Below are 25,861 nucleotides of genomic sequence, written 5' to 3'. Positions count from 1 at the left end.
AACGACACACAAACCTTTTCCTTCTGTATCTTCAACAGCAACCAGTAATCTTAAGCTTTTCAAATTGAAGGGCAGAAAACCCATTAACAAGTACGGCATTTAGCATCCTTCTATTGGAAAATATAAAATAAAAAACATAAAGGTATCGCCTTTAATCTAAAGAAGGAAAAAAAACCATTTCTTGAAAATTACTGACAAGGCCATATTCAAGATAAAAATTAATCAAAGGGCCGACTTTTCTATTTTCTTGTTGAAGTCGTAGTCAATAAAACTGTACAATACATTTTGTTTGTATTAATTAGAAATATTTCAATAATTCATTGCGTGAAGCTTTCTCCTTTCTCCCTCTCTGCTTCTTTCTTTCGTATATTAACACACGAAACCCATTAAAGTTAATTCATTTTATCTAGACCCTGTGGTTCTTGGTCTTCAATATTTTTCTAGGTGGCTGCTGATTTTTTCTTGATTTATTCTATTCTGGGTTCTTGATTTATTCTTCAATTTTTCAAAAGAAGATTTATCTCAAAGCCTCCTGCTTTTTAGTTATTTCAATCCATTTCAGGTATGATTTTAGTAATCTGTACGCTTTAAAGCAAACTGAATAGATTCTGCTTTGGAGAAGCTTTATTTAATTCTGCCTATTGCTTACCTCCTAATTGGTCTAAAAAAAATTGATACAGTATTTTTTTGTTGTTGTTGAAACTATTGATGGCCACTTAGTGGGCTTAATTGTAGTTAATAGAATTTGATTTTGACTCTTTAGCTTATGTCAATAATTGGACTTTTCCCTAATAATTGTTTCACTGGTTTAATTATTGTTTTAGAATGTTTGAAATCTCAGAAATGGATATTAGAATCTAAATACTGATACTTGTTAAGTGCTATGTGCAGATTTTTTTCTAGAGGGACCAAAAAGTGTAAGGTGGTCTGTACATATAGTTGGTAAAGTTTCTAGTTTTCAGCTATAGGAACTTCAGAATTGAAACATGACAATTGGAAGCATTAAATCTGTAAAAGAGAAGAAATCAAGAAAGAGCAAACAAGCAGTGGTTGACGAGCAATCACCATTATTGCCTACCAAGCACCAGGAAGATGGCGGATTCGATGAGTTCAATGGGGCTTCTTTTAGCGGGGCTGTGTTTAATTTATCAACCACAATCGTCGGTGCTGGAATTATGGCCTTGCCCGCGACTATGAAGGTGTTGGGACTCATTCCGGGGATTGTTATGATCATCTTGATGGCTTTCCTTACAGAAGCTTCAATTGAGTTGTTAATCAGGTTTAGTAGGACTTCGAAATCAGTTTCTTATGGAGGTCTTATGGGCGATGCTTTTGGAAAATATGGGAAGATGTTGCTTCAAATATGTGTACTAGTTAATAATATTGGTGTTCTTGTTGTATACATGATTATCATAGGTAGGTGTGAACTACTAATTGATTACCGACGCCTTAAAGACTTAGCTTCCATGAGTACCAAGTTTACTACTTTGTTACCCTCGTTTAATTCCATGATGATTGTGACACTCACTCTTTATATTCTCATTGTAAAGGTGACGTTCTCTCCGGAACAGCTTCAAGTGGAACGCACCATGCTGGTGTCCTGGAAGGCTGGTTTGGGGTTCATTGGTGGAATGGACGATTCTTTGTTCTTCTTGTCACCACCCTTGGCGTATTTGCACCGTTGGCTTGCTTAAAGCGTATAGGTAATCCTTTCCCGGAAATGTATAAGCTTTTTGAATTATATTTAGTTATACAATCCTTTCATGCTATTTTTATTTCCCATATATAAGTTTGTATGTCCTTTTTCCTTTAAATAGAAGTTTTTCTGTACAGCATTAATCTCAATATCAGTAGCGCCATCTCTTTGTATTTTAAGTGCAAAATGCAGCGATATTAAGTTCCTCATTTTGGTATTACAGATTCATTGAGATATACATCCGCATTATCAGTTGCCTTGGCTGTTGTATTCCTGGTCGTGACTGTGGGAATCACCGTATTCAAGCTGATAAATGGATCCATTCTTATGCCCAGATTGCTTCCCGATTTTCATGATCTGACATCATTCCTCAACCTCTTCACTGTCGTTCCTGTACTTGTCACTGCATACATCTGTCACTATAATGGTAATCCCAATTATATCTTCTTCTTTTTAAGATGTTGCTGTTACTTTGTTTGGCTGATATTTGAGTAATGAATGATGAACTGCTAATGCTTTATGATAAGGAACACTTAGTTTCAAGTTTCAACAGTAAAAACATTTATGTTATGCTGTCTGTAGTAATTGCTTTTCATTAATCTTTGCTACATACTTTCCGTAGCTTTTGTATTCTTATCTTATACTTTCAGACTTCTTAGTAGAACGAGTCTTGCATATCTCGAACTTTTTTAGTGCAAAATGTTTTATCATATTGAAAGTACTATTAATGCAAAATTTCTGGTTATGTGGTGCATTAGTTGATGATTACCATCTGAATTACTCACGTATATCATATCGATCAAAAGAATTACTCAAATGTATCATCTCTCAAGGTCATTATTCCTTGCATTATGATTTTATTCTCATACTTTTGTCTGTTAGTCTATCCCTCTTGATTTGATCTGTGTCTATGAATGGTAGCGAAACCATCAAGAATTCCTATTAGCTTAAATGATCCTACTTATAACTACTTTGGCCTCGATATAGTACTTTCAACTGTCTACTCCACTTTATATTATCTCTATTTGACTTATTATAATATCCTATGTGAATTTTCCTCCTTGATGTGCATGCTTGTCAATCTGGACGATGCAGTTGTTAATGGAAAGTTAACTGTACATCCATCTTATGACTTGCCACAAGATATTAGACTAAAAAATGTACGTCTGCAGTTCACTCCATAGAAAATGAACTTGAAGACGGCAGGCAGATCAGAGCGGTGGTGCAAAGTGCGCTAGCTCTTTGCTCAAGTGTGTATGTGTTGACAAGCCTTTTTGGATTTCTACTATTCGGCGATGCGACTCTTGATGATGTGCTTGCCAACTTTGATGCTGATCTTGGAATTCCATTTGGCTCCTTGCTTAATGATGTTGTGCGTGTCAGCTATGCTGCTCACCTTATGCTTGTCTTTCCCATTGTTTTCTACCCACTGCGGCTTAACTTGGACGGCCTTCTCTTTCCCTCTGCGAGGCCTCTAACCTTGGACAATTCGAGGTTTGCATTTTTAAGCAGTGGGCTCATTGCCATCATCTTTTTGGGGGCGAATTTCATCCCAAGCATCTGGGATGCTTTCCAATTCACTGGAGCAACTGCTGCTGTTTGCATTGGGTTCATATTTCCTGCTGCTATTACACTCAGGTAATCACATTTCTGTTTGACAATTTATTTCAAGTATTACTTAACTGATGCTTTGCAAATCCAAAACTTGGATAATAGCTTGACTTGTTGCAAGCACTGAGTTTTATGGGAACGGGAACTGAGGAAAATCATTGTTGGCGCATATGTTAATTTGCCCTTCATAAATTTTGGTGGTCACATTTTTACTCTGCCCTCCAGTCAAGAAAGCCATTAAGCTAAGAATATTTTGTTATCCACCTTCTCTCCCTTTATAAATAGCGAAATGTGAGACTAACAACACAGACATCTAACTTGTATGGGAGAAGAGTTGGTCAAAAGGCTAAGAATATTTTGTTATCCAAGTGTTTTCACAGTTGTGAATTGAAAGAGATCGTGGTTAAGAGAGAGGTCACATCTGTGAATTCTGTGGTAGTAAATATGGAGGTTCTTGGATATTGCACGGTTAAATACAATTAAAGGATGGTTCTGCAACATCTTGACAACTAGCTTCAATCACTGATACAATTGATGGATTAAATAATTTGTTGTTTTTACATTCAGAACTATAAGATCTACAGAATCAGATATATTTTTATATTTATATTTGCAATAGATTTTCTTCTCTGTGTTTTCCGAAGCCCACCACCCTCTTCTTCCAGATGTATGGCTAAATCAGATAAGCATTTATTGAATTGTTTGTATTTCTGTTCCAGGGATCGGTACGGCATATCAACTAAGAGGGACAGGATCTTGTGTATTTTTATGATTGTCCTTGCTGTCTTTTCGAACCTGGTGGCCATATATAGCGACGCCTATGCCTTGATTAAAAAGAATTCAGCACCGCGTGAGTGATTTCTCGTGTGCCTGTGCAACAGAGGAAGTGGAAGTATTAGTTGTACTCCTTTGTGAAGATAGAGCGAAGGCAAGATGATACTGGTTCAGGAAATGGTGCTTTTCTTTGAAGCTGCTGGAGTCGCATTTTAATAAGTGTATAAATACTGCTATATTACAAAATTTGAGTAGCTTTGCTCAACATGTATCAAAGCATGGCTCGACATTCTTGTACACTATATCCAGTGGCAGTTTGTCTTACATAGATGATGATGTGTAAACTGAATGCAAAAGCCACAGCAAGTTCAACTTGGATATGGCTTCAGTTTCCTGTATGATATACGTTTATTTTTTTGTGTATTTGTTTCCCTTGGTTGAGTTTGATGTAATATTCACATGCTGGATTTTTTCTTCCTTTATGAATATCATTGTCCGCTAGACGGTCTTTCTAGTTGGCTGGTATTTAGTACTATTCAACTTATTTGTATTGTTATTATTTTCTTTGGCGTCGGTGCTTTTGTTCATAGGAGATTTTTTTATGGTGAAAGGAGTGAGTGAAATTCTGTCAACCGTTTATTATAATAATTACTACTTTCTTTTAACATAAGTAATCATCCATCCAGTGGGCGGTTTTCACTCTCTTGTTATTTTTCCTTTAACAAGCATAAAAACTTCATCTTCTGAAAGGAATTCAAGTGGGTTGCACTTCCAATAGAACGATTTTTGAAGGATCTGCAAAACTATTTCAATGGTGAAGTATAATTTGTCATTTGATAGATTAGATGCTAAACCAAAGTAATTTGCAGAACCTTGCAAGACTAATTGAAATATATAAAATTTTAGTAATTGATTAGAGGCAAAAGCTATAGCTGATAAAAATTGTTTTACACGAGGGAGCTTGGTGCATTCTGAATATAGTAACTGAACTAACTCTACATAGTGAAACAAGGACTACACATATTTACAAAGCCAATCCCTGGATCTTCAAACTTTGTTCTACCAAAATAATGTGCAAAATATATTGCTATAGGTTCCCAGTACTTGTTACAAAAGGAACCAATCTTCGGTAATCTCTCCTTCTCCCAAGTGCACAACTATCAAGCACTCTCCCTAGCATCAGCCTCGTGTTTTGCAGTGTCAACTCTCTGGCCGATAAACCTGATTCAGATGCATTTGGTTGGGCAACTGGTGTAGAACCAGCTCCAAGTCCAAAGCCCATAGCGAACTGCAATGGCCCACTCCGAGCCTTAAATGAGGTTTGAGGTGCAAGAATCTTCTCTTCAGCGCCAGCAAGTCCACTCTCAAAATGCGCCAGCTCATGCGGATGTGATCCAGGTAAGCTACAGCTCTGCAAGAGCGCTTCCAATACACTAAGTGCTTCCCAACACAAAGTGCTCTCTACCAACTGAGATACAATTGCATACATATGTGGACTCTGAGCAGCATCCATCGGAGTATGCTGAAGCAATGCCTTCAGCATAAGAAGTATGACACGCTGATATTCAACTGGCCCCTTCTCAAGAAGACGTAGGAGGTGCCCAAATGCTAGAGCCGAGTGCTTGGGGAACCATTCATTGCATAGTAATGGTGAAACACAAGCTAGAAGGTTGTCTATACTTTTGATCTCACCTCGGGAGTAAATCATGAACACAGCAGCCAATTCATCTATTGATTTAGCTCGACACCACACAGCTATGTTGGTTGCAACAGAGCAAGCCTTTTGATAATTGTGATGGAGTGGTGACGCAGGACCGACCACTGCATCCTGGCTAAGCTGTAAGCAGAGCCAGGGAAGTAAGCCTGTAATGTGCATTAGCAGGCGTGTTTCTGTATCACCAAAGATGGAATCACATGAAGGCACAGTGATCCTTGATAGAACTTCAATGGAAACACCATGACTGACAGTTGACATAAGCCCTTTAAGAACAAGCGGCTGCACCCCTTCAAAGACTGGCACCTTTGCATTGGAGGGTGATGGCTCACAAGCATTCCGAGATTCCAGCTGGAAGTCAGAACTGTCACTAACAGTTGAATCAAGCTCATCCCGGGGCATGCTTGAAAGAAGCACGTTCTCAGTTGTTCTATCTCGGAATGATAAACAATCAATTACACGACAAAAGAGCTCCAGCACCTGACAATACACATGAACGAAGTCTGTATGCATCATGGCAACACAACCCCAGAAAAGCTGGGGATATAATATCACCTTTTCTGGCTCCATGTTCTCCACCATCACCTGTAATGTCAACAAGATCTCCATAACAAATCCTAGAACAGCTGGTACTGGATTACTCAAGCACCTGTGAAGGCAACGTAGCAAACATACACAAGCATCATTAGTTACATTAGGCCGCAGAGCACGGTAAATCTGGTGTGAGCGGCAGGCCAGGTGTCTTGATGTGCATTCCATAGCCCATTTAAGTGCCTCTGCTCCCCAAGTTTCCCGTAGATCTCCTTGGAAGAAAATAGCATCCACCATACTCTGCACTAGAGCAGACAAGAGTGCGGCACTTGGCAGCTCTGTTCTCACAACCGTAGGGTCCTCGTTCTCCCACATCATGCTACCTCGCTTAGATTGAACATACTTTATCAAGCTTACTACTTGCTGCTTGTTCTCTCCATCACTATTTTCAACATCATACAGCTCCAAGTGACGCCCAGCAAGGGAATATAATAGATTAACAAGAAGATGCTGACAATGCTCCAAAACAATATCCTCTGAACTATCCATGGAGACGAAAGTGACATGAAAGAGCAAAGGTAAATGCTCTCGGAAATCTTCATCATTCTCATAAGCAATTTCAGCAAGTAAAATCAAGGCTATATCTGCATGAGTGAGCAAGTGCTGCTGATGACCTTGCAATGCTGATTGAAGTTCTTTCGCATTAACAGCATGAGTTCCAGCAGCCAAGTGCAGCCCTTCTTCCCCAGAATTCGGAGTATCAATGTGATAGTCTCCACTGTCTCGAGAGACATGGCGACTTCGCAAGCTTCCTGTTGAACTCCGTACTCCCATTAATGGCCCTGACATGTTCACCAGTGATGGAAGAAGTTGGCCAGACCGTCCAGCAGGTAAAGGAACAATATTCATCTCAGCAGGCATAGGACTCAAGGGGCCCGACGCACTTCTGCCTCCAACCGCTGCTGTTCTCCAGCTCAAGCTCCCACTTGTGTTTCTTAGAGGACCATCAAGAGATCCACGAACTAATAAAGGTGACATGTGAGGTTGACTGTCTACAACTGATGCAACTTGAGCCACAGATGGCCCCTGAGAAAATTCCAATACGAAGCTTCCATTACCATCTCCTCTGTTTGCACTAGGCCTCAGAGGCTCTATGTTATCTTCAAGCATACGCTGAGCCAGTTGATAAACCAGGTGATCAATAGTACGTTGGGGGCAGATACGAGCCAAGTATAAACCAACCCTTTTAGCAACAGAGAAATATGTAGCAAATGCACCACTTATTTCAGCTGATGCGTTTGAATCACAATCTTCAATCCCTTTTGCAATCAAAAAGTCTAAAACTGGACTTATGTTCCTTGGTTTGCTAGCAATTGTGCTCCAAAGCTTTTCAATTTCATCAGGAAACTGATCACCATGTCGCCATGTCACATAATAGAGACTTTTCAATAATCTCTCACTCCAGCCAGAGTCCTTAAGTTTCCAGAAATTGAGATTCTCGATCCATGGAGCCATGCAGGTGAGGACTTGATGCTGTGCTATTATATCAACAGCATCAAGCTGCCTCTGCATAATTTCTTCACAAAGCAACTGGCTCAGTTCAGGATGATCTTTAGCAAGTTTGCAGGAGAGTTTGTATTGGAACTGTTGATATGAGTCCGGAAGGTTCCCAACAACAGCAGCTCTGTAGCTTCCTGAACCCTCCATCCCATCATCAGCCCATTCGCGGACAGAAAGCGTCTCAAGCATTTGAAGGGCATCATCACGAATCTGTCTGGAAGGATCCACCACCTTGTAGAGGATCAGGCTTAAAAGTCTTTGTATTTCACATTTTGGAATCTCTTGACGCATGTAGACTTCAGCTAGCACGCTGAAGTAGCCATCTGCAATTGCAGCATCAGAGTAGTAGCACTGTAACAACGAAAGACTTAATAAGTATTTCAAAGGTATAACAACATATATGCTAAACATCTGCCAAGGGCAAGAAAAGTGTTATAACTTGCTCCATGTCAAAAAAAGTAAAGCAAAGGGATTTGAATGTTGAACCGTATTTACTGATACTAAAAAGAGAAAAGATAAAAATGATATAAGAATGCCACCACTGTTCCAATTAAAGAGAAGGAACAACAGAGGCAACTCATTTCCACTTTCTTAAAAGAAACAGAGGCAACTAATTTTCCAACAAAAAATTCCGTGAAAATTATTAACTTATTAAAATGGTTTACCTCCTGAAACAGCTGGGGGATTGTATAGCACATAAAATCATGACACTATACACACCCACACCCACAATATTGACAAGTCACATAAAATTCATTTTTCAGAAGGCTAATATGATTATGGAATGCTTTTTTATCATAAAATCAGAATAAAAGCTTCCACAAAAACAAATGTGGAGTATAACAAATGAATGAATTGCACCATGAACTTCCTACAAGCTGTAGGAAAAATAAGCACCTGATCAATGCAAGCAGGAAACAGGTCCAAATTTGTTATAAGAAGATTTCTTAAAGCTAATTTTGCGAGTGAAACTCGAAGATGGCCTCCTCTATGCCTATCACGACCAGTTGATCCTCTGCCAACTTCACCAGTATACTTTGAATAAGATGGAGTTCTTGGATCAGCAGGTGAATACCCAAAGGGAGCCCTTGGTGCAGGCTCAATGAATAGACTATTTATCCAAGATATTACCCGGCCACTCATCTTTCTCGCATTGTCATCAAAGCAGGGTCCATACAACAGTGAAGCCATTGCATTCATGGAAGCCCATTGGATGGCTTCTACCTGTTCATTCAGTTCTTTATCAAATGTGAGTTTGTCTATAGAATCTTTTGATCGAGAGTGCTGAGTAGATTTGTATCGTTCTACTTCGCGTCGATAATCATTAACACCTTCCTGATTCCATGTATTGCCAGCATCGTCGCTCCAGGAGAGCAGAAGATCAAAAAGCCGCTTCCTAGTCCTAATATCAAATTTCTCCGATTTCGACTCAACAAATTCAGGGGCCAGAGATCTCAGTACAGAAGCAAGTGCATAACGGAGTGGTTGCATATCTTGGAAACTCTCAGCAGACGCTGTTAATATCTGCCTGGTTGTTTCTTCAATGAACTTCAAATAATGTAGGCGGAAAACAGGTTTCCTACTAAGCATTCCAGGCCAGATGTTTTCAGCTACTGTGCGGTATATATTTGCAATGTGGACACGAAGTTCTTCTCGACGGGACCTTTGGCTCTGCAATAAAACAATTGAAATTCTACTAAAAAGATCCAGAGCACAGAATATGTACAGATAATGACACAGAGAATCAGCAATGCACAAGCTTTGGCATGGGGTATTTCAAAGGACTATGTAGCTGCAGTTTCATGCCTGTGATTTTCTTTAGCATAAATTAGGAAATCTCATACGCATGTAATAGATGTGTCTGTAAACTGTAGTATATTTTTACAACAAATGAATTTGACATCTCATTTCATTCTTGCTTAACATTTTTTTTTTTTTTGAATTGGTAACTCTTGTATATATTAAAAACATCAGTACATGGGTTGCACTGAAAACCAGATTTACATGGAGAGGATTAGTAGACTTTCTAATTCGAAACCTAGCAAGATCCTAGTATGTCTATGATTGTCAATGTATCTTCTATGTAAATCTGTTTGCACCAAAAACAAAAAAGAAGAATACAATTGAGTTTAATCTTCTGCACTGGATTGCTTCTATCTTCAAAACATCTATTGTTCCTTTCCCTCCAAACTATCCACCATATACAAGTCGGGACCGTCCTCCATCTATCTCTACTAGTTGCTTCAGCTCCAGCTTCTTCCCAGCTATAAAGGACATCTTTAAGCCTGTATGGCATTGACCATGAAATACCCCTAAGACTAATAAAGATTTTCCATAGTTGGTCTGTAATCTTGCAATGTAGAAACAAATGTGTGACAGTTTCTGCATTTTCCCCGCACAGAAAACATCTTGAGCACAGATAAATTCCCCTTTTTATAAGATTATCCTGGGTTAATACCGCCTCCTTTGCTAGTAGTCAGGTGAAGCAAGCTACCTTGTATGGAATCTTTGATTTCCATATATGTTTCCAAGGCCATGGGTCCAACTGTTGATTATTATGATTCAAAATCTTATATGCATCCTTCACCCGGTAAACCCCTCTGTTGTGCCTCTTCCACCAAAGTGAATCAAAACCTTCCTGTAATCCTTTTAATGCTTCCAGCTCTTTGTAAAGGTCAGCTAGTCTTGTTATCTCCAAGTCATTCAACTGTCTTCTTAGAACGATTTCCCATCCTTGATGACTCCTCATATCAGCTACTGTCTTATGCTGGTTTTGTGCTAAACCAAACATATCGGGGTATCTTTCCTTTAAGCTTCCGTTTCCTAACCAATTATCATTCCAGAATGATGTGTTCCTTCCGTTGCTCACTCTTATGGAGGAGTGATTCTTCATTATAGGCCAAAGTTCTCTGATGGACTTCCACACACTTACTCCATATGATGTTCTGACTTTTTTTGATACCCAGTTATTTTCCTCACCATACTTTGCTTTGATCACATTGCCCCATAAAGATTGGGGTTCTTGCTTAACATATAAATTTGTCAAAAGTTTTATGAACAGAGTAAGATGTATACAAGAACGTCATCAGCTACATATGTGCAACTATTAGCATTCCTACAAGCAAAAAAATTTTAACCTGCCATTTCAATAAGGCTTATTTTAAGCACAACTCTATCACTCAAGCGTTAATGTACCTAGTAGGTGTGCTGTACGAAAGAGCTCAAACCTGAGAAAGCAAAGAGCTCATGACGACTCAAAATAGCTGTTCTCTTTCCTGGCCCAAAAACACTAGAGGGGGGAAAAGAAAAAACAAAACAAGGAAAAGAACTCTGGTTTTGGAATACTTGCATAGTCTAACTTGTTCTATATGTATTAATCAAGTAAGCTATTCCAATGTAAATTTTGGCTATGCTTTACTCCAAATTCTTCTTGATTCCCATTGAACACAAATTTTTGATAGTTCTTAACGATTTTTTTTTTTGGATAAGTGTGTTTCTTAATGATATTATCTGTCAATCATCATGGTTTTCATACCTACAGACAGATGCCTTTGAAAGTTCATATAAGATATGACCAAAACCATCTTAAGCGACATATTCTCATTTAATCCTCTAGTAGCACACATAGAGGATAAAGTAAGAGAAGGTTGCTTGAGAGTTGAGATGGTTCGTAAATGTCCTACGTAGACCTCCAAATGTGTCGTCCCGTAAGTGTGAAACCAGGACAAAGTAGACCTAAAATCACATGGAAGGAAGTTATCTCAAAAGACGTACAATCTCTTTGAGAAAATAAGACAAATTGGAAGCAAAAGATTCATGTAGGAGACACTGACTAGTTGGAATTAAAGCTTAGCTTTGAGGTATGCTTACATTAGGCCCAATGTCGCTAGGAGCCTTTGTCTGTTTAGATATATGGATGTCAGTAAAACATGCGGAAAACATTAGCATTTCTTTTATAAGTTAGAACCTCGAGTGTTAGAGAACACCCAAATATTAAATGATAGAATAAAATGGGTCCAAAAAGAGCGAAATGAATATGTCGACTCCAACTAGCTTAGGATTAAGGCGTAGTTGTTGTTGTTGTTTCTTAACAATTTCATCTCCTTGTTGACCGCTTCAAGTTTTTCTACAACACTGTGTGCCCGATCGTTTTCTACTGTAGTATTAGAACCATAAGGAGTTAAACTTTTATATGTCTTAAATACTAGCACACACACATGAAAAAACTCCCAAGCTACTTATTAATAATAATAAATGGATAAAACATCATTTTGCTCAATCCATCTGAAGAAACAAAAAGGGACGTTATATTTAAAGAAAGTGAACACAAAAAGAGAAGTACAATGACAAGAAAATGTTTGAAAAGATTACCTTCCATTTTGGTTTCGCTTCCGTCTCCAGAGAGACCTCGTCAATGAAAGATGCAAGCTCACTAAACATTACTTCGCATATTTCAAGATGGGAGTGGCCCAGAGCCATTGTAGCTGAATGCTAAAACAAGCAAAAGAAAAAGTCATTTAACACATGGACGCCAATTCAATGAAGAGTTTTATTTCAATCCTACCCTTTCCAAACATGCAAATACTTCTTTATGGAAAAAAAGAACTTATCTATAACATAGTTTCTTGGGCTCTTATAAAAAAGGGCAGCCCGGTGCACTAAGCTCCCGCTATGCGCGGGGTCCGGGAAAGGGCCGGACCACAAGGGTCTATTGTACGCAACCTTACCCTGCATTTCTGCAAGAGGTTGTTTCTTGGGCTCTTATATTTAATTTAAAAAATTCGTATAATAAAATATCCAAAAAACTTATTTCGACAAGTACCAATACTACAGCATTTGATGTGCACATGAGGCTTATCAGTGTGGCTGTGTCAAATAGGGACCAGCTACAGGATTATAAGCAAACCCCTTGATATTGGATATAAGCGATCTCAGCCCACCATTCCTACGAACAGTCTTCCAGTGCTTACCAAATAAATCTTGGTTTTGACACTCTACAAAGTTCCAGAATCAAGGTATTTGTTCTAAGCAAGTTATTAATGGCTAATATGTCTGGAATTTTTTTTCCAGAAAGTAGTGTCTTAATAACTTTGAAACCAAATATACATTTGGAGCTTGGATGCTCAAGTATCCCCAGTGAAAATACACATCAATCCAAGTTAATCACAATAATGTCATGGGTGTGTTTCTGGCATTACAAAATTTCCTATGTGTTAGCATGGAAATGTCTATAAATTTATAACACCGACATATAAATGTAGTGATAATGAACACATAGGCAATATGAAAATTTTGCAACCATCACAAAGATTTCTGGTGGTATCTACTCACTATATTTGCTTCAGAACCAGACTTTAAGGACGGGAAGATGAGATGGAAAAGTTCTTTTATTGCTGCCGAGCCACCACCTTCTCTACTATCAGGTGGACATGAGCATGCGAACATAGCATACATCAGCCATTGATCTAGCTTGTTGTCAGTGTCCTGTGACTGATGGGCCTTTCCTCCCAACTCAGCAGGCGTGATATGAGCAAGACGCTGAATAACTTCCAATCTGCAAGCAACATCAATATAAGATGAAACTTCAAGCTTTCTGCACAGAATGACTCAAGTTTGAGACTTTAAAATAAGGAATTGCATGGATGATCAAGAAATGGAACTTCAAATATTCAATCTCTTTTACAATGACCAAAATAGCCCTACGGAAGGCATGTGTCATGGTAAAATATTTTCTAGGGATGCAACATGATGACTTCCCAGGGAATATGTCATAGCAGAAATGTGATATCCATCAAGCAATGCACAGCATGAACATATACCAAAAGTCAGGAGAAAACTATCACCTAACATAACGGGCATTCATAGGTATTTTTCCTGAAGAAAGAAGGAAAAACACTTCGTGAGGTAAGGGTAAGCAAAGAATTTTGTTACAGTTTTAAGTTTTTTACATTAGGCTATTGGCAAAATTGTAGGTGTAGGTGGAACACCAGTACACACAAATCATTCCACAACAGGGTCTTTTTGACTTTCCTAAATATACCAAGAAGTGCTCACGAAAGATAACGACATACTAAAGAAGGAAGCTTGCACATTTTCACGTGTTTAAGATGTCTAAATTTCCAAAACTTGCTTACTTTGCTTCCTGAACAGAACTTGGACACAGCTCTGCTGCATACTTGACAAGCTCACTAAGACAGCGGGCCCATCTGTTCTTATCCGGGCTCTCAAATAGCATAGACTGGAGAGTAACATCAGGTGGTACAGGATCAGACTCTCGTCTCAAATCAAATGGACGCCCCGAATCCCAGTAGCAACTCTGAACAATATCATCCTGCAGAAGCAAAGATCCTTACTAGAAATGCACTAGAACTTCCTAATTTAAAAATAAAACAATGTCAGGATGCATTAAAAGGGAAAGAGAATTCTTCCCACCCCATGCTCTTCTAGAACATCAATTATGAATATGGGCTCAGCTTCATGTTTCAAAATCTGATCTGATCGCTCATGCAACGAGACTTCCCGTATATCGTTTCTTAAAGCACGAACACAGCGCAGTAACTCCAGTGCTGTGTGCCGGATCTGACTATCCACAGAACTAAGGAATATAAGACCAACTGCATCTATCTCTGAAGCACGAAATTCAAGTGTTTCTTGAGAGTGGAAAGAAGACTTCTTGAATCCCTCAGTTCTCTGCACACGCTTTGCATCACGCTTTGCATCAGAAACATCAGACTCCACCTTATCATCAGCTAGACAAGCTCTCCAAAAACGCATGAGCTCCAGAAGGCGCCCCAGAGAAGTTTGAATGAGAAGAGGGAACTCATCTGGAAGGCGTAAAATGAAGTTTGCCATCCCTCTCATAACTGAAAAGCGACGATGTGGCAGGTATCTCACGATCCGATTGAGTACCTGTACAGCTTCCTCACGCACACCAGGATCAATACTGATGCCATGTTGAGGTATTATCTCAGTAATTTTATCACTTCGGCCAACTTCTTCAATCAGATATGGTATGCACTTCAGAACTGAGCGGAATAGATATCCCTGAGACTTCTCCTTTGTTACAGCATCTGGGGCAACAAAAGAGTTTTATATATAAAACCGCTACTTCAGACAATGTAGAGGGCAGTTCAATCTAACAAAAAGAAAGATACTGTTTAGGAGATCAATGGAAAAACGGCTAGTTTATTAAGTAGCAACCTAAAAAGTGTGGGTGGTGAATTAACATTACATCTCAAACCATAAATATAGAACAAAGCAGATATAAAAGCAAGCAGCAACTAGCAGGATCAAAAAGAGTATTCACCGGTGAATGCAAACTACAAATGTTGTAAATTTTAGAAGTGAATAACCAAAGTTTAATATGTCAATCTTGCGGCATGAGATGAAAAAAGAAGACTGAACACGTGCTACATACTATCATTTTCATACAGTTAAGTGAAACTACAAAATATTTATCCAAGTTCCAAGCTGCCACAGCTAGATGCTGAAGAAAAAAGTTTAAAAAGCTGCTCAGGCAAATAAATAATATAGATAATCACCAAACAGCATAAAGTAGAATTCCTAAAAGAGAAATAGCAATGCAGAAACTTCAACTGACTCAAGAAATCATATATGGCTGAGTAGTTGTTACAAGTCAAAAGGCTGGAAAAGGGCTTGATAAGGTCCGCATCCTCACCCCTTTTCCATAAGGAATGTTGTAAATTATAGCCAGTAGACACAAGAACGAAGCATGATTGATACAAAAACTGAGGGGAAGGGTGTATTGTCTGTATCCATTTTTGATACTACCAACATCAATTGGTCTTATTACAAGTAAAAAATTCTTGAATCAAATTCTCAGATATCAGCTAAAACTATCATACAGATACACAAGTTACCTCCCATTAATATTCAAGAGTATAAGCTATTTGTACCGTAGATAATTACCTATGGTGGTCCTTGAAGAAGTAAGAAGAGCCTGGCTATACATCCGATGACAAGATCTCAAAATTGACTCAATTGCAGCCTTCACTTTTGGGATGAAATGGCCAATACCACGAACTGCCATATGTGATAAAAGAAAGTCATGAATCCAGAATAGAAACGCCAAACGACTAGAAAGTGCCAATGAGACCAAGTACGTTATCATTACCATGGAGAATTTCCAGGCCAACATGCTGACTGGTAGGAGACATGACAATGGCAAGCAAAGCACGAAGACCAATAACTTTCGCTTCACTTGGACTGTCTTGCTTGAGCAACTCCAATATCATATGGTTCATAGCGAAATCAATGTTATGTTCAGCAATCGTCACACAGAATTCTACAAGCTTATCGTGTTGTACATCCTGTGTAAGCATGCCTTTTCTGAGAACTGTAAGGAGTTGTGATGTCACGCTGTCTAGGTAGTCCCATACACGATTTGGAGGCTGGGAATCACCATGAACACTTAAGTAGAATCTCAGCACACGATGTAAGCAGTCTAAGGCCATGAATCGGTGGTTCTTGTCCTGTGAAAAGGATCAACATTAAATGTGTGCGGAAAATCTTCAAAAAGGCAGTCACAACAAGGCTTTACTTTTTTGCTAATAAAAACTTTAATTACAGCTTACCTTCAGATGCTTATACAGTTGCTCCATATGAGGACCAAAGTTACTGAGAAAAACATGCGGATCACCAAGACACAGAAGAAGTGTAACTAAAGGATAGCCAACCTGGGGTTGCAAAGCACATACAAATTAGAGAAATTACCAAACAGTCTAAGAACATAGAAATAAGTAATTACAACCATGGCGGGGGGGGGGGGGGCTATAACAGTAATATTAGCATTTATGGGAGGACTCTTCACTATATGCTGGTGTTCCTTCTAGCGTTCTGAGAGGGCTGGGCTCTTCACATACTAAATCCACATGAAGCTCAAGACAAGCTGAGTGGTCATTATCCATTGTAACTTCTTAATGGCTAGTATATAATTGTGGTGAGCACTATGGTTCATTCTCTAGATGCCAATTTATACAGTCCATTGAGCTGACTGAAGGGAACAAGTAAAACAAGTTCCTGTTATTCACTGGATTCCAAGTTTTTCTTGCTAAAATACCAGAATATTACAATAGAAGATTTAATCCATGAAAACTGTAGGCACATTAAATGATATTCTAGGCACATACAATATAAAATATCTGCTAATAGTCCAGAAATGAGACAGCAACACCAAATGAGAAATCCGACCCCAAAAACCAATATGTAAGAATTCCTGCATGCTCTATGGAGAAAAGGATGATACAGAAGCTAACTTGGTCAACAAGCAGGAAGTGGAAAACCAACTGACTTTGATATAGAACAAACTTGAGGTACTGTTTGACAGCAAACAAAAAAAAATTAATTTTGATATTCTTCCTTAGGTATTACTAAAGAAGATTATCTTCACATCTTATGACCAAATAAAGATGATACTGAAAGTGGAAGTTCTATAAAAGGCTTCCTATGCTTACTGAGATATGTTTGCTCTGTTTATCCATCCAATGCATGAGCTGCACCCTTATTCGTGCCACAGCTTCATACCATAGAGTTAGTGCAGGATCTACGCCCAAAGGAGGCCATTGACCCTTTCCACCATCTGCCAGAGGTGCTAGGATGTTTGATAGCATATTGCATAAGGCATGATGAAGTTCGCTCTTCCGCTTATGAGGAGCACGATTCAGAGGGTTTGCTTTAGCCACAAAGGAAGCTGAGGCATTCAGTCCACCCTCTGTCTTCACCTGGAAATAACATATCATTATGATGCTCCTACGCATATTTATTCAGCAAGAATAAATAACACGTACCCCTAATTTCAGATAGCGCATCCCATTTATAATACTAAGTGCTTCACTTCGAGCAACACTAGTATCTATACGACGAGTATTGAGTTCCATGAAAAAGCGCTCTGTCACCGAACTAAATCTGTTGACACATAAGGGAAACATTAAGACACATATAAACTAGCCATGGCCCTGAAAGTCACATTCTCATTGATCAACAAGGTTTCTTGCTACAATTACAAATTCTATAATGTCTACAGGGTAAAGATTACCACATTTGTATGGAATTAACATGTCACTTTTCACGTGAAACATGTTAAGGGGCAAAGCACATAGTTCATTTTGCTTAGCTCTCTTAGGAGTAATTATCGAAGGATCAAGTGTGAGTTTGAAGATTGGGCTATGAAAAGTTGGGTCTCCTTCAATTACCTGATCCGTGATAGAGCACCAAGGAGTTGAGCAACTAAGTCCAGAAGAAGCCCCCGCAAATCAACCAATGAAGGATACTCAACCTGGCTAACAACCCTGCAACAGGTAACATTGGTTCAGCATATAGCTTCAAAGTTTATCATTATTTCATAATTCGACATCAAAGTCAAGAATGAATAAATCAATGTTGATCAGTTAATCTCTCTTGGCTGTCTAAATAGCTAAAGAAACAAATAAATATATCTACAATATAAAAGCAATGTTTTTTGGTAAGTACAAAATAAAAGTAATCATGCCAGAGTGATAATATCAGTACATCCGGCATGGAAAGGCCTGCAGAAGTCCATTTAAGACCAAAATGTCTAATACAGATGGGGATTTTGGTAATAAATATTATATACATTCACTTCTATTACTTCATTACTCCAACCTATCTAATAAATTTTTTTTTGAAGAATACTCTAATACAATAGAATTACTGTGCTTTGCCAGTCATACCCTCTACGAAAACCAGGAACCTTTTTTTAAGGATGGTAAATTGCAATACAGCAAAAGTTTGAAATGTTGCTTGCATGTTGGACAAGACAAGGTCTTGTTACAAAAAAAATTGTACTTTGAATATGTTATGGCAAAGAAGAGAGAAAAAAAACAGGAAGAGGAATGAAAAGCATACTGAAGTGACATTTATGGCTCCAGTAAATAAGGATAAACCACAACAGGAGAAACGAATGAAAAAGGTGGACCAAAGCAGTTGCCAACCAATTAAACTATTATTCTGGCAAACTCAAATAGGAAACCGAGTGCCATAAGTTATGAACCAGCTTTAACCGACCTGTCTGCATTTATTAGCCAATCGAATACAAAATTTTCAACTCCAATCCAAAGCTTCTCTGCAGTTCAGAAAAGCACGTTAAACTCAAATAGCAGTGGATTAGCTCCCTAGAGAAAGGTAGATCTACTGAGTCTGCGAATTTACCTGTAAGTCCTTCTTGTGGACAACACTCCACAAAGCGAATACATGCAGAGCAAAAGATGCACTCCACTGCAAGCTGAACCATGGAAGAACTTACTTTTTTAATAAGCATGTGAGAAATGTTAAGAACCATGGAAGAACTTACTCAGGAGCTTAAGCAAATATGACCACTTAAGTTGCTAAACCATACAAAACTTATTCACATACTTAAAAAAAGGAATATATGCATGTAAAGTTTACCCATAAAAAAAAAAGCATGTGAAGTACCTATGATGCTGTACCACTTTGGTATCATTAGGCAAAAAGTGAGTAGTGGTAAATTATACATGAGCAATGTCTTCATGCTCGTTAGTCGTTACTCAAGCATTTGAGGTTAAAATATGTTACATATTAAAAATACTCAGTTAGAGTAGTTCAGATTTATTTTCATATATTATAAGGGCAGTCTCTTCTTTCTACTTTCTTCCTTTGCAGCATGAGGTTCGCTTCATTTTTTTATAAGGCCAACTGCATGGGGTGCACCAATTTTATCGAATGTCCCTGAGGGGATCCAACTGCATGAGGTTCTGTACTAGGAAAGTTAAGTTTCTCTAAAAGTGAGAGCATGCGCACATCCATTTCACCTGGAAATAGCTTCACTGTCCAACACAGATGTAATTTTGGCCTACATCTGTGATTAATAGAAGTGGCTTCCATAGTTCCATTCTTTTGCTTTTCCATAGATTATGTAATAAGTCATTTTCATTCAACTTGTTCAACAACCAGAAAATGGAAGTGCAGAGGAACAATCAGTTTGATACTTCAATGCTAAGAGTCAGGGACTAGAGAGTTGGTAGATTAACAAACCTTTCTCTGAAATGTTGATGCATCATTTGCACCTTTGGGAGATTCACTGCAACCAACCATAGTACATCATTGGAATCGTGGCAAATATTTTGAGATGTCCCAAAATGGAAAAAATACTTATATTAATTGTTAACAAAGCTAGTGAATAACCTATCACGGATTATCATGTATGTAAATCTTTTGAAATGAAAAAAGTAGCTATTGGCATCTTCATACAGCACATGTAAGGGAAACAACTGAACAATATATATTTACCAAATGGATCTGCTAACACAACTGTACAAAGTACACAATTCCTTTCACCTAAATAGACTTGCTTGAATTGGTAGCAAAGATGAAAAATACACTTGAACTTGAAACATAAACAAAAACCATGTGCAATGCTTAGGACGAATTGTAAGTGAAAATGTGCACCTTTCTCTCCATCTTAGAAGGGCTTCGAGAAGAGGAACAGGTGTGTGACGTGCAACCATGGCCAATGAATCCAGTACTTGCTCATAAGCTGGATCAGATGGCCGAAGGTACTGTCCATCCTGCATTTCCCCAAATTTCAGAACAAAATTGCAAAACCTAAGTCAAAATAAAATTAAGCACAAATACCTATCAAAAAAATTTAAAAAAGTACCTGAGCTTGAGCGGTTTCAATGCGACGTCTAGCAAGTGGAAGGAACCTCTGAAGCAACGCGTCTACTATCAGCTTTGCTGCACTCCCTGCCTTCATTTCTTCTTCTTTTTTTCTCAATCTTACACCACTTTGTTGGAATTACGAACTTCAGATTTCATACCCAACAGAAAAATGTCCACTTTGTAACTTTGTGTGATCCCCAATTCAGATGGAAGCAAAAACAGACTTCGAAATTTCTGAATATTCAACGGCGACTGCATGATTGTTCTTCGTCTTCTAATTTAGTCATTGGGATCTTTTTTCCCACATGGATACACCAATATTTCTTGTTTTTATTTCTGCTGCATCGTCCTGTCTGTTGCTGAATTCTTTCTTTTTTCCTTTTTTTTTTTTTTGGTAAATGTAGAAAACGGAACCGGCTTAAAATGTGTTTTACAACCGGTTCGTTTCTGCAATTTTTTCTTGCTCTGCTGATTGGAATTTAGCTGTAGACCGGTTTTATGCTTACTCCTACCAGTGCTTTCTTAGCTGTCGTCCCTTTTTCTCTTAACAATTTCCGATTGACTCTATGTTGTCATCATAATACAAGCAAAAATAAGAATTCCCAACATTAAAAACACTCACAATCCTATAATTAATAATCTTTTAAGAAGAAAATTCTGTGAACTATTGATGTTATAGATCATATGAATGCCTCATGTATAAAATTTACATTTTATTTTGGAGATTGTTGACATGAATGTCAAACACAATTGAACTTAATGAAGAAAATATAATGATACTTAGACAAATAGTTTAACTTTTTTTTGGTAGAAAAACGAAATTATCATTCATTAACAAGCATTAATACATAAAGATGAGTTTCTCGGGGGATGACCAGTATTTTGGCTATCATAGCTACTGGTACTAGTAGAATAGCTAACATTAGGATTTCAAGTTCTGCTAGTCTATTAAGTACATTTACAGAGACATTTCTAGTGATAGTGGCACCAATTTTGTCATCATAGAGTAGCTTCAAAAACTTTGTAGGTAGTTGGTGCAAGATTGTCAAGAAGTTAATGTTTGGTTGCTTTGATCCTTCAGTTGCCAAAAAGCTAGCCACCTTGTTTCCTTCACGGAAGTTATGTCGGATCATCGGATTACTCAATCTCTTCAGTAATGACCTGTACTCATTAATAATGTTAGCATAAATGGAATAGTTATTTTTATCAGTTAGGATTAGTATATTCGTGCATCAATTTCGATTTCCAAGTTGGATAGGTTTGTTTCACACGCCAGTTGTAAACCCAATTTGAGAGCTAGTAATTCCATATGAATTGGTGTGAGACCAAAATTTGCGCTATAGTATCCTAGTTTTCAGTCCCCTGATGGTTCTGAAACCCCCCACCCACCACCACCACCCCAATACCCTTTTTTGTATTTTTCTTTAAAAGCTCCATCAATGTTGAGTTTTAAGGCAGTGGTGTGAGGCGGGTGCCATTTGACAGTGATAGTTGAGGTTAGAGGATTTTCAAGATTTGAGTTGGTGCAGTACTTATATTCTACGGAACGCATCAGTACAATATTGGTGGAAAGGTTGTTCCAAATATTGTCGAAGGAGTTATGATTTCTATTTAGTCACAGGTGCCAAAGAGCAAATGGAAAAAATTCTAGCCATGAAATACCTATATGGTCAATGTTGATATTAGATTTTTAAAGAATAAAGAGTCGGTGAGCGTCGTTAACATTTAATAGAAGAATATCAGGGTGAACCTCATTCCGAAAAGTTTGTGCTATAGGGCATTCAAACCGGTTCATACCTTTGCAATTTAAATCGGTTCCTCCGCACCTTTGCAAACTGAGCAAATGATGTCTACATTCATACCAATGTGGTGAAGTAACTTTTTGTTGGGAGGCGATTGTGGGAACACTGCCAAAGGAAGAATTTTATTTTATTAAGAGTGTTAAGCTTCCAAATGCAGTGATAATTAGAGTTATTTGAAGGTTGGGGGAGATTATTTTGTAGACTGGGTTGGTAGAGAATAAACAGTTGGAAGTGAGTGACCACATCGGGATATCTTTGGAATATTCTACATTGGGTTTGCTCATAGAAATGATTTTTGTGATGATATGTGGGGGGGGAGGGGAGTTCGAAGGATATTTTTGAGATGTCTCAGTGATCATTGGACCACAGATTACTGACTTTTAGGGTAGATTCGCTTTGGGTTAGGAGTCCTTGGATAACTGTGTTTAAGGGTGGTAGACTTGGGATCCATGCTGAGGTCCAGAGGCTAATATTGCCCGGACCAATTATCCATGTGAGGCCTTTAGACAGGTGTCCCAGCCAGTTAATATGTTCCTTCATATGAAGGAATGTGAGGAGGGCTTTCTTTTGTTACTATATTTGCTAATGAGAGTGGTTGCCCAAATGGAACCTGGGTTAGTGAATAGTCGCCAGGCAAGGCTAGCTAGAGAAGTTTTATTTTTATCTACTGCTCTCGTAAGGCCTAAGCCTCCAGCTTTTTTGGGGAGGTAACGGTGTCCCACTTAATATAGTGGATTTTCTTTTTTAAATTAGTAGTTCCCCAAATGAAGTTTCATTGGATTCTATCAATTTGTTTGAGAATTGAGGCACGAAGAGCTATATATTGCATACAATGGTTTGGGATGGAGTTAAGGGTTGATCTAGCCAGAGTGGTACGCCCTGCTATAGAAAGAAAATTTATTTTCCAGTTTGCCAATCTAGAATTTAAATTATCAATGATGTAACGGAGATCGGAAGGTTTAGGCTTATGTGTAAGAATGGAAAATCCCAAGTATTTGCCAAAATTGTCATTACTTTTTAAGTTTAGGATATTGGCTAGATTGTTTCTTGTAGTGGTATCACAATTTTTTGAGAAAATAATTTTAGATTTGCTAGTGTTGATTTTTTGACCGGTGATCTGGGAAAAGAATTGAAGGCAATGCTTTATTAAGTGGATTGATTTTAAATTTGCATTTGTCGCAAGAGTGAGATCATCGGCATAGAATAGATGGGATAGTGGGGTCCAGAAGGATTTAGTTTAATTGGATCTCAAAGCCCAATTTTGACTTGGTGGTTGATGTATTTTGAAAGAAGTTCCATGCAGAGGATGAAAAGGTAGAGTGACACCGGGTCGCCCTATCTTATGCCCCTGGATGGGTTGAAAAAATTGGTCTTTGGCCCATTGACCAGGATTGCTATTGTTGAGGTACTAACACGGCTCATAATAAGTTTGGTGATTCGTGGAGGAAATTTGAAGAAAAGAAGGGCTCTATAGATGAAAAACCATTCGAGTCTGTCAAAAGTTTTTTCAAGGTCAATCTTGAAAAGTATTTTCCCTTGGCGCCCTTTGATTTTCTGAAAATGGTTAATAATCTCTTGAATAATAATGGCGTTATTACTAGTTAGTCTGCCTTGGAGGAAACTGGATTGGTAGGGTCCTATCAGTTTGTCAAGGAAGGGTTTGAGCTTGTTTACAATGATCTTGGTGATAACCTTATAGATAGTATTGCAAAGACCTATGGGTCGAAAATTGTTGAGGTTGTTTGCATTATGAATTTTGGTATTAGACAAATGTACGTTGAGTTGAGTGCCTCAGGAATTGAGAGGCTTTCAAAGATTCCCCGGCAAAAAGTAACAAAAGATTTTTTAACTATATACCAATACTTTTGATAGAAGAAGGGGTGAATACCATCAAGGCATGGTGCTTTAAAGGGTTTAAAAGAAAATATAGCACGTGATATTTCAAAATCTTGTAAGGGTCGATCTAGGATTGTAAGGTTTGTATTGTCAAAGGAGGTGGGGGAGGCCATGATATTTTTCCAGGGAGTTTCTATGTGTTCAGATTGAAAGGCTTTCTGGAAATAGGTATATGTGTGGTTTAATATATGTGCTGGATCATTGATCCAGTTACCCTCACTATCCTTAAAGAAAGCTGTCCTATTATTTCTTTTGCGGTTTACTACATTGAGATGAAAGAATTTTGTATTAGCGTCTCCATCATTAAGCCAGTTAATACATGAGCGGATTTTCCAATAATCTTCTTCAATTTTCAGCAAGTTATTATAATCATTAATAAGGTCGTTTTCCAGGAAGGAAATGGCTACTACTATTACTAGGATAACGAGGCGAGGCTTGAATACCTTTAAGTCTTGCTAGGATTCTTAGTTTATTTTTACTATTGTTGCCAAAAATTGTTTTTGCCCATTTTTAGGCTTTTTGTTGGAAAGAAGTAGTGGCCGCGGGAAGGTTGTTCCTATACCAAACATCTCTGACAATGTTATCAAATTCAGGGTGATAGCACCAGTATGTCTCAAGTCTAAACAGTTTTGATTTGGAGAGGTGATAGGGCTTGTTAAGAGTAAAGAGTATTGGTGTAACAACCCGACCTGTCGTTTTGAGCTCTAACACATCGTTCGGCACTTTGAGGCCATGAACAGCTTCACTTCAGGTATTATGACTTGTACACATTATCAGAATTGAATTTCGGGAAGTTCGGAGTTGATTTGGAAAGAGAATTCTCATTTCGGAAGCTTTAAGTTGGAAGAATTGACTAAGATTGAATTTTTGAGTAAACGACCTCGGAATTGGGATTCGAAGGTTCCAGCAGGTTTGTATGATGATTTCGGACTTGGGCGTATGTCTGGACCGGGTTTTGGAAGACTCGAGAATGTTTCAGCACCTATTGTGGAAGTTAGCATTTTGGAAGAATTTTATAAGTTTGGGTTGAAGTGCATTTCAGTGTTATCAATGTCTGTTTGGGATTCTGAGTCTGGGAATAGCTTCGTATGGTGATTATGGTGTTGGGAGCGCGATCGGAAGTGAATTCAGAGGTCCATGGGTCACTTTGAAGTCATTTGGCTAAAGATAGAAATTTGAAGGTTTTTGGAGAAGTTTGACCGGAAGTGGACTTCTTGATATCGGGGTCAGAATCCAATTCTGGAAGTTGGAGTAGGTCTGTAATGTCGAATATGACGTGTGTACAAAATTAGAGATCAATCGTACGTGATTTGATAAGTTTCAACATCGAATGTAGAAGTTTGAAGTTCTAAAATTCATTAAGCTTGAATTGGGGTGCAATTCATGATTTCGATGTTGTTTGATGTGATTTGAAGCCTCGGCAGGTCCGTGTTATGTTATGAGACTGGCTTGTGTGATTGGATGGGGCCCCCAGGGGCCTCGAGTGTGTTTCGGGATGGTTTCGGATTATTTCGGGATGTTTTGCAATAGCTGATGCTGGTGTATGGTGTTGTTCTTCGCGTTCACGAGGAGCTCCATTTTCATCATCCATGTCACGGTAAGTGATTCTCACCTATTGCA

General features: G+C 38.3%; 2 protein-coding genes across 3 annotated transcripts; one reads left to right on the top strand and one right to left on the bottom strand.

The window, feature by feature from the left end:
• Positions 1-307: 307 nt before the first annotated feature.
• LOC104211666 (amino acid transporter AVT6A-like) lies at positions 308-4,606 on the top strand. The gene is made up of 6 exons (XM_009760761.2): positions 308-562; positions 892-1,416; positions 1,551-1,703; positions 1,920-2,123; positions 2,869-3,334; positions 4,027-4,606. Exons 2-6 carry the CDS (start codon positions 987-989, stop codon positions 4,163-4,165), a joined length of 1,392 nt encoding a protein of 463 aa, XP_009759063.1. The 5' UTR covers positions 308-562; positions 892-986; the 3' UTR covers positions 4,166-4,606.
• A 360-nt stretch (positions 4,607-4,966) lies between these two features.
• Positions 4,967-21,164, bottom strand: LOC104211667 (uncharacterized). Of its 2 annotated transcripts, XM_009760762.2 has the most exons (17): positions 20,542-21,164; positions 20,331-20,449; positions 19,917-19,962; positions 19,074-19,146; positions 18,930-18,987; positions 18,098-18,193; positions 17,693-17,810; positions 17,360-17,626; positions 16,481-16,582; positions 16,021-16,378; positions 15,816-15,929; positions 14,319-14,956; positions 14,021-14,217; positions 13,218-13,440; positions 12,258-12,377; positions 8,784-9,557; positions 4,967-8,237 (listed from the first exon to the last, which is right to left on the bottom strand). In XM_009760762.2, the coding sequence occupies exons 1-17, from the start codon at positions 20,635-20,637 to the stop codon at positions 5,169-5,171; spliced, it is 6,468 nt and encodes a 2,155-aa protein (XP_009759064.1). In that variant the 5' UTR covers positions 20,638-21,164; the 3' UTR covers positions 4,967-5,168. The 2 variants fall into 2 exon arrangements, with proteins under 2 accessions (XP_009759064.1, XP_070023817.1); XM_070167716.1 differs by lacking the exon at positions 19,917-19,962.
• Positions 21,165-25,861: the final 4,697 nt, after the last annotated feature.

This window comes from Nicotiana sylvestris, chromosome 2 (genome assembly GCF_000393655.2).
Source record: "Nicotiana sylvestris chromosome 2, ASM39365v2, whole genome shotgun sequence".
Taxonomy (NCBI): Eukaryota; Viridiplantae; Streptophyta; class Magnoliopsida; order Solanales; family Solanaceae; genus Nicotiana; species Nicotiana sylvestris.
The sequence above is the reverse complement of the archived record's forward strand: the minus strand, read 5'-3'. Positions and strand labels throughout refer to the sequence as shown.